At 38.8% G+C, this 8137-nt stretch overlaps 3 protein-coding genes across 5 annotated transcripts; 1 reads left to right on the forward strand and 2 right to left on the reverse strand.

Moving 5' to 3' along the window:
* Positions 1 to 183: 183 nt before the first annotated feature.
* Positions 184 to 1001, reverse strand: LOC137583529 (glycine-rich selenoprotein-like). The gene is made up of 3 exons (XM_068298595.1): positions 861 to 1001; positions 722 to 806; positions 184 to 655 (listed from the first exon to the last, which is right to left on the reverse strand). Exons 1-3 carry the CDS (start codon positions 877 to 879, stop codon positions 427 to 429), a joined length of 333 nt encoding a protein of 110 aa, XP_068154696.1. The 5' UTR covers positions 880 to 1001; the 3' UTR covers positions 184 to 426.
* A 60-nt stretch (positions 1002 to 1061) lies between these two features.
* Positions 1062 to 2379, forward strand: sicily (NADH dehydrogenase (ubiquinone) complex I, assembly factor 6 homolog sicily). The gene is made up of 4 exons (XM_068298582.1): positions 1062 to 1277; positions 1353 to 1473; positions 1530 to 2161; positions 2225 to 2379. Exons 1-4 carry the CDS (start codon positions 1129 to 1131, stop codon positions 2304 to 2306), a joined length of 984 nt encoding a protein of 327 aa, XP_068154683.1. The 5' UTR covers positions 1062 to 1128; the 3' UTR covers positions 2307 to 2379.
* Positions 2380 to 2655: 276 nt separating this feature from the next.
* LOC137583484 (SH3 domain-binding protein 5) lies at positions 2656 to 7813 on the reverse strand. 3 transcript variants are annotated; one of them, XM_068298532.1, is made up of 7 exons: positions 7447 to 7813; positions 7307 to 7369; positions 6749 to 7167; positions 6287 to 6361; positions 5061 to 6179; positions 4112 to 4200; positions 2656 to 3477 (listed from the first exon to the last, which is right to left on the reverse strand). In XM_068298532.1, exons 1-7 carry the CDS (start codon positions 7486 to 7488, stop codon positions 3422 to 3424), a joined length of 1863 nt encoding a protein of 620 aa, XP_068154633.1. In that variant the 5' UTR covers positions 7489 to 7813; the 3' UTR covers positions 2656 to 3421. The 3 variants fall into 3 exon arrangements, with proteins under 3 accessions (XP_068154633.1, XP_068154632.1, XP_068154634.1); XM_068298531.1 differs by lacking the exon at positions 4112 to 4200 and having other exon boundaries at positions 7447 to 7812; XM_068298533.1 differs by lacking the exons at positions 4112 to 4200; positions 6287 to 6361 and having other exon boundaries at positions 7447 to 7810.
* Positions 7814 to 8137: the final 324 nt, after the last annotated feature.

The following is an 8137-nucleotide window of genomic DNA, read 5'->3' on the forward strand; positions in this document are numbered from 1 at the left end:
AATCCAAATTTATTATACGAATTCTGAGTTAAATATATTATTTGTCTATATATATATGAGCTTTAAACATATATAGATTATAAAATCAAAAAAATTGCTGATCGAGCCTTGCTCAGCATTGGAAATTTAGGATAAGTTGCTAATATATTTGAGTTAATATGAGATTTTATTGTTAATTGTCAATTAATCTTGTTATAATAGTTTTATTGCCCAAAAAAATCATAAAGTTAATAATATAAGTAATTTTACAATGAATTTTGTATAAAACTTATATTTACAATTATTTATCTAATTTACTATTAGATTTGCATGGAGATGAATGACAAATTTGGAGCTTTGTTGAGGGAAAATACCGGCAACACTATATCACTAGTTTGTGAACACCTGACATCCGTGGAGAGATTAACTTATCTGTATTTAGTTCTTCTACCCACATCCTCCTCCGTTTGGGCAAGTACTGCAACTCATTTGCTGCGGTATTCGTCCAATTCGACGATTGGGTCTCAGACCACCACCTCCTCCACTACCGCCTCCGCCTCCTCCACCGCCACCACCGCCGCCTCCACCACCCCATCCTCCGCCCCAGTTACTACGTCGCTGATTGTCATTATTGCCGTTGCCATTGCCATTGAAGGGGGCCACTAAAGTTTGAAAGCTGCAAGGAAGTTATGCGTAAATTTCTGTTCTGTTTTATATTCAAAGCAAACAGAGTCCAGCTTACAATTGCACTATCATGTACCAGAGTCCAAAAAATATCTCTACTATACGCTGCCAGTCCCAAGGACGCTTCTCCCAGACTCGACCATCTACAATCGATACGGTTAGTATGGAGATTAACTGTTTAATGAATATTTACTCACTGCGGTCGATGTAAACCATGATGCTGACACTACATACAATTTACGTTTAACTTTTTTTTAATTGCTCACCAACTTTACAATTTTTAGAGAAATAAAACAACAACTATGACGTGGAGCAGTGAATTCGCCTAGGTATTGTGAATTCGCTTTGCTATCGAATATCAAATTTATCGGAGTAAGCCTATCGATATTTTCGTCGCAGCTGATCGAACAGCTGTTTAGTAGGTGGCGCCAAAAAAACCGACTATCAGAAATAAAAACAAATAAAATGCGGCGCTTATTACAACATAGACAATTGTCTATTGGAGGAGTCTTGAATATAACCAGGAGTTACGGAGCTACGGTCACAGAATCAAAATCAAATGAAACTAAAAAAAGTAACCAATTCGGCGCCAACTATTGCATGGGCCTTGTGCAGTAAGTTCATGTCGCCGTCGTCCAGGATTTGCCGGATATGCATCTTCAATGATATATGTCTGTTCCCACCCCTAGGAAATATGACTATGAGAACTATCTGAGTACATTGCTGCTACCGCAGGAGCTGCGCCGCACAGCATTTGCTTTGCGTGCCTTTAACGTGGAAGTGTCTCGAGCTGTAGGAGGACATGGACAAGTGAGTGGTATGGTTACTAATTTAAGTACTGGTTGATAATTAACTGATTGTCTTAGCTCTCGGAGCCCCAATTAGCTAAGATGCGTTTGAAATTCTGGTACGATTCGATTGACAAATGCTTCGAGTCGTCTTCCCCCTCCAGTGGCTCATACGTCAAGGATCAGCCTGTGTTGCGCGAATTGCAGCATACACTTGGTATGCGTAAGCTAAACAAAATCTACTTACGTCGCTTGGTAACTGCCCGCGAACGCCCACCGAGCCAGGCGTTTGAATCTTTGAAAGAATTGGAAGATTACGCTGATCAAACCTTCTCGGCCCTGCTTCATCTTATTGTCGAGGCTAGTGGCGTGCGGGACATGCAAGTAGATCATGCTGCCTCGCATTTGGGCAAGGCTCAGGGTATTGCTACCTTATTGCGAGCCATTCCATTGGCTGGACGACAGCAGCAGATTTGTGTGCCACTCGAAGTATTGGTACGTCACGGTGTTAGCCAGGAGCGTATCCTGAGAAGTGCCAGCGACGACAAAGGCGTTGAGGAATGCATCTTTGAGGTGGCCAGTGCTGCAAATACACATTTAAAGTTGGCCAGACAACTGCAACCGCAGGTGCCACGTGTTGCACGTAAAATTTTCCTAACTGCTGTGGCTACCGATGGTTATTTGGAGCGCCTTCGCCAAGCAAACTTTCTGTAAGTGCTAGATATTAATACTGATGATTCGATTAGCTCATTGAAGTTCAACATTATTTCCAGTCTGACGCATCCTAAATGCCTGAAACGAGACTCCATGTTGCCAGCACGTCTCTTTTGGAAATCTCTATTCCATAAGTACTGAACCTGATGAAGATGCTTTAAAGATTAGCTTTAGCCAAATTCGTTTAATTAAATTGAAACTTATGAAAAAGTTATTTGCAGAATTTTATGATTCATTGGAAATCTACCTATTGGATGATTCTCAGAGTGTCCAGTAAGAAAATGAAATTTCTCCATGTATCTAGACCAGCAATATCCATAATGTACATACATATGTATATTAAAGTATCGTACGATTGAAAGTGTGTTCTAGAAAGCAGTATTCCAGAGATTAGACCCATACCATTTCTAACTTTACCTGTTATTACTTTCGCGCTCTTTTTTCCAATATTCAAGCAAGCCCCAAATAAAACTTCATTTGAGATGATTAATAATTTTTGTCAAATAATCTTGTATAGATCTATATGTATGTATGTATATGCTATATACTCGTAACATAATTAGAATTATTTTGTATTTTTTCGATTCCGTTTGCCTTTTACTCAATTTAAATTGCATTAGATTCATTTTGCACACACATTCAATAACTGCTACTAAAACGGATTTATTTCTATGTTTTTGTTGTTTTTTTTTTTTTTTTTTTTTTTTTTGACTTTTCTGACTAGGTTTTTATCATCTTGGGGTTTAAGGTTTAATTGCTTTTTGTGAACAGCATAAAATGTAACTAACTCTCATTTCAACATTATTATTATTATTATTGCACATGATTTTGTAGGATTTGATTAGAATAAATATTTAAAATAGTTAGCACAACATAGTACAATACCGGGCGGGTACTGGTCTGGTACTGCTCCATCATCATCATCTTCATCATTTTTGCCACCATTACCTGCTTTTGCTCCTAGCTACATCTTTTATATCGTCTTCTTCTCTCCCTTTGATATGGTCTTTTCTTTGTCATTCGCTGGTCCATTACATCATTCCGCATTTGATTGAGTGTCTTCTTCTTGTGTTTTGTGCACAGTCCCCGGCCAAGAATTAAAAACATTCAACATGATAAAGCCTTTTAAAAGAGCAAAGCAGCACGTGCGGCTCCTGCCACACTCAGCGGATGTTGTGGCTTCTGTTGTTGCATTGCTGTTGTTGGCGATTTAAGCTCCTCCACTATAATGGCTCCATGCTCGTCCACCGTGTGATTTAAAAGTAAATTTTCAACCTGCTCATCGGATAGTAATTCTTTGGGTTCTGAGGATCTGGAATGTTTAGGTAGTAGGTATTGGTTTGGTTGTTTGTAAATGGTTTTTAGTTTAAGTTTTTTTTGTATCTGACATTCGGATCTGACAGATATATACAGAATGTGAGAAATAGACAGTTAGAATATAATTTAAAAGCAATGGAACGTGAAAGTGCATCATGTGAGAGGATATTAACAAAGAATCGATATATATATATATATATAAAGTTGGTATACATATAAGAAACGTACAACACACAACAAAACTGGGCGTAGACAGAAGTCACTCTGTATAAAATTAAGTGTCGCCGAAATATGTTAAACTTTTTTAAATATCAAAATTGGTGGACTATATTCTCTTATAGCACCTATAGGAACGATTGGCCCTAAAATCAGTCTTTGTTTTAATAGAAATAAAAAACTGACAAATTTCTACAAAATAAAGTTACTACACATTGGTTAGGTGAGTGTATATAGATAAAATATCGTTACAGTCTTTAGTTCACAGACAGATTTGGTAGGAGTATTACCAGGATTAGAATAGAGTTTACAATCGGAGTGAGCTTACTGTTTGTTTAACTTGGAGAGGACTCGGTCTACGCTCAGGATGATCAAACGAACATGAGTTTCTTAATTTAAAAGGTAGTACATACAGGAAGTTATCTTGTGATTTGATTGGATTGTAATAATGTTTGTTGAATTAGAAGCGTGCGGTCGTGCAAAGCGATTTGTAGTTCTTGTTCTGGTGGATGGTGGAAGGTTAGAGTTTGAAAATTTGTGTAATTTAATTTAATTTGGAGGTTTTTGGTTTGTTTTGGTTTCGGGTTTGTTTTTCTTTTTTTGTTTTGGAGGGATAAATGAGCGGAGCCAATTTAGTAACAATTTTTGATTAATAGTTTTCTGTTGTTGTTCTTGGATTGGAAGAGATGTTGTAGTTGTCTCTAGCTATTGTTGTTCTTGTTGTTGATGTTGTTGTTATTGTTGTTTGGTGGTTGAATGGGTGCAAATATAGATTATATAAAAATTTGAATTTTGTTGGTGGAATTTTAGTCGATGAGAACACGGTTTGTTCACGCCTAACGATTCAAGGATCGATCGATCGCTTTATTGCATGAACAATCATTTCAAATAATTGATCGATAAGTGCAATTTATTTATTTTTTTGCTTTCGTATTGTGCTAAATGAATCTATCGATGGTAACGATTTATTACTGCATTATTTCAATAATTTCAATCAAATTTTGAAATGATTCACTTGCAGACTATTTTGTTCGATTTAGCTTCTTGTATCGATCGATTTATTTTGTCTGGATTTATCAATTTTTGTGTCGATTTTGCGTTTACCGATTAATTGCTCGTTGTAATATCGATCGATTGTTTGTCAATTTTATGTTTTAGTATTATCAAATTCGTTTTCAATTATAATCAAATTTATTGCTTCTGTGGCTGATTGACCGATCGATATCAACGAATTGATAAACCGTTGCTAAAATTCATGTTCAAATAAGCTTTGTCAGGCGATCCTGGAGCGTATTCAAAAGGCTTCCGCCACGGCCACGACTGCCGCTGGCACCACCAGCCCCGTTGCCTCCATCTACTGACCTGCTGAATAGAAAGAAGTCACTGGTATTGCCGCCAGACGCATTGCCTGAGGCCAAAGATGTGGATGTTGTCACCGATGAGGGAGTTGTCGTCGTGGAACCAGCCAGCAAAGCCTCCGTTTCAGCACCAGCACCGCCAGTTTCCGTTTGAGCCATCTCCGATTCGCTGTTGCGGCGCTCCAATGTTCTGCCCACCTTCTGAAAGCCGTAGTTAAAGACATCCTTCACCTTGTCGCCGGCATCGATAAGCAAATCAAAACTCTGTCGCCGACCGCTGCTCTTAAAGCTATTCGAGCGGGACAACCATTGACTGAGACTTTGCTTGCGGCTCATCTGCTGCTGACCAGATCCCATTCCTTCATTTCCGCCATCCTGATCCTGATGAAATATGGTTGTACAGGTCACTTTCCGTTTGGGCTCATCCGATGACGAGGTGGAATGTTGCGATTGGGCATCGATATCCGGTTCTAGTGACCCCAATCCACCCAATCCTCCTCGAGATTGATTAGAGTAGCTGGAACTAGTGCTATCGGAATGCGAAAGACGAATTTCTGTCCATTGCTCAATGTCCTGATCCTGAGCCTGATTTGGAGCCGGCGTTGTCGAGTCGTACGGTCCGTGCAAGCCCTGCGACTGAGCAAACAGTGAGTCTCCGTCTGTGGCACTGGCACTTGCCGATTTGGGCAAACGTTTTGATGGAAACGTCAATACAGCCTCGAAATCTTGCAGCAAGTGTGGACAATCGTGCGGATCACTCAATGTCGACCGATGCGGCGAACTCGCCCCACTAATACTCAGACGCTCCGGCATGCTCAAATACTCCTCCTCATCTTCCTCATTCGCATTGGATGTCACATTGTTTAGTACTTGCTCCGACTCCACCTGCGTCTCCGCTTTGATTGCCCCCGGAGTATCCACCTGCCTTAGCATGGCCTCGTAGTTAAGCAAATTGTTGCGCTGCTGTCGCTGCCTATGTATATCCTCGGAGATTTGCTCCAGATTCTTTAAAGCCTCGTTATATGTCATTTTCGCCGAGCTCACTTTCGCTTCCAGTTCGTTAACGCGCAGCTTTTGGGCCTTCAGTAGACCATTATAATTGGCACGCGTCTCGTAATAGGGCCTACAAAATTTAGTATCAGTTAGTTACTAAGTCAGATTACATAGCTAAATAACTACATAAGAAAATGGATAACGTGCCAAAACAAAACAATCAAAGAAAATACTCACGAACAGAGTGGACAATATAAAGCGTGCATTGAGTTTAAGAATCTCAACAAAAGGTAATTGCGTTTGATCTGCAATCTAAAGGTATTAATATCAAGGTAAGAAAGAAAAACCAAATAGAGACAGTAAAATAAATAAAAGAAACAATACCAAAAGTAAAGATAGTAAATATATAGAAAACCAAAAATAAAAAAACAATATTTATAGACACCAAATTCTAAATAAAATCATACAGATCGACATTTTGTCCATCCATTTCAACCGTACTAGAAATAAGTTCTATATACATTTGTAGATATATCCGTTCTTATATTCAATATTATGACTTATGTATATCATTTTCCGAATGCAACATTATTGCATTGGACGGATTTTTCCCCCTTTGAAATAAGTTTGAAAGCTACAGTTTCAAGGTTGACCATATCCCAGTGCCTTAAATGAATCTAGTAGAGTTTATTAAGGTACCTGGATGCCCTCAAGGCCTGCTTGAGTTGTCCTTGCAGTTTTCCCACTCGATTGTTGGCCACCTCCAATTTTAGTTGGCACATTTTGAGGGCATTCCGTGTATCGGTCACCTCCAATTGGGATTGATTCACTTTACTGGCCGCATGACTGAGCATTTCCTGGCAGGCCGTATCCAGTGTTGATTTCTCGCCCAAACCCTGTTCGGCCAGGTAGACCATTTCTTTGGCGGCCGCATGTATGGATTTGGCTTTCTCATGGTTGGCGGCCGCCTGTTGGGTCTCCTTGGCCAATTGGGCAGCGTAAATGCGTGATTCGTAATACGGTTTGGCGGCATCAATTGAATTGCCTAGTTTATGGGCTGCCGCCTTAATTCGCACCACACTCTCGGCCAATAACCGTTTGAACTCGCATTTGGCCTCCTTTGTTATTATTGTTGTTGTTGTTGTTGTTGTTGTTGTTATGTAAAGTGGACCAAATAGAAAAATCAATAAAAGACAAATATTAATCAATGGTCACAAAACAAATTTGTGAAACAAAAAAAGATAAACAAGAACTCACATCTAGCTCCACTTCATAACGGTTTATATTATCCGTAGCTGTGTTTAGCTTCTCCAGCTCAATCTAACGGAAAGAAGAGAAAAATAAATTGGTTAACATTCGCTCTTTGATTGGCTACCATTTTTTAATCCTTTGCTCACCTGAACCCGTGGATCCACTGGCGTATTGCTTTCCGTTGACATTTTTTTTCAGTTTGTTGAAAAAACTATATTCTATATCCTTATTTGTGCTGCCATAGGAACGATTGGAAACGGGCGTAAACAAGTTCAAATTGGAAAAACTGTTTTTGACTCTTTAATTATTCCCATTCAAGTTCTTAATTTTTCGAATTTTTAGTGCCATTTGCCAATTATACTCCCAAATATCGCTCAGATTGGTCAACCATATAATTTATATAGTTGCCATAGGGACGACAGGTCGTTAAATATCCTATTGGAACATTTTTTTTCGTTTCTTATTTTTCGTTTATTGCTGACAGTTTTCCGTTTACATGGGGTTGAAGGTGGTTAGCAGAAAAATACCAAAAAGCGGATTTGACATTTTTTCATGTCTGATGTGACACTGCAAAATAGGAAATCCTATACAGTAGACGCTCGAAAATTAGTACCACTTACATTTTTATTTGGTTTTGCAACATTTGGACAATCTAATGTCTTGATGATATAATATATGATTTTGTATAGCTGATGGAAAATGTTGTCCGACGAAAACCGCCATTACTTTTTCAAAACTTTGACTTGAACTCCCAAGGTTAAAGATTAGTATATCACTTCTAGCTACAATATATTAACACACAAAAAAATGCCAAATTATGCTTATGGATGTAGATAC

Source organism: Drosophila tropicalis, unplaced genomic scaffold, assembly GCF_018151085.1.
Source record: "Drosophila tropicalis isolate 14030-0801.00 unplaced genomic scaffold, ASM1815108v1 contig_867, whole genome shotgun sequence".
NCBI lineage: Eukaryota > Metazoa > Arthropoda > Insecta > Diptera > Drosophilidae > Drosophila > Drosophila tropicalis.

What these genes read in the sequence shown, in the direction of transcription:
- LOC137583529 (XM_068298595.1), bottom strand. An exon ending in TGGTACATGATAGTGCAATT is followed by an intron (nt 656 to 721) that starts GTAAGCTGGACT and finishes ACTTCCTTGCAG; the next exon opens with CTTTCAAACTTTAGTGGCCC.
- sicily (XM_068298582.1), top strand. Translation starts at nt 1,129, where the DNA reads ATGCGGCGCTTATTACAACATAGACAATTGTCTATTGGAGGAGTCTTG. An exon ending in CTGTAGGAGGACATGGACAA is followed by an intron (nt 1,474 to 1,529) that starts GTGAGTGGTATG and finishes TGATTGTCTTAG; the next exon opens with CTCTCGGAGCCCCAATTAGC. An exon ending in CTTCGCCAAGCAAACTTTCT is followed by an intron (nt 2,162 to 2,224) that starts GTAAGTGCTAGA and finishes CATTATTTCCAG; the next exon opens with TCTGACGCATCCTAAATGCC.
- LOC137583484 (XM_068298531.1), bottom strand. Translation starts at nt 7,488, where the DNA reads ATGTCAACGGAAAGCAATACGCCAGTGGATCCACGGGTTCAG. An exon ending in CAGTGGATCCACGGGTTCAG is followed by an intron (nt 7,370 to 7,446) that starts GTGAGCAAAGGA and finishes TCTTTCCGTTAG; the next exon opens with ATTGAGCTGGAGAAGCTAAA. An exon ending in GACTTCTTTCTATTCAGCAG is followed by an intron (nt 3,478 to 5,060) that starts GTCAGTAGATGG and finishes TAAACATTCCAG; the next exon opens with ATCCTCAGAACCCAAAGAAT.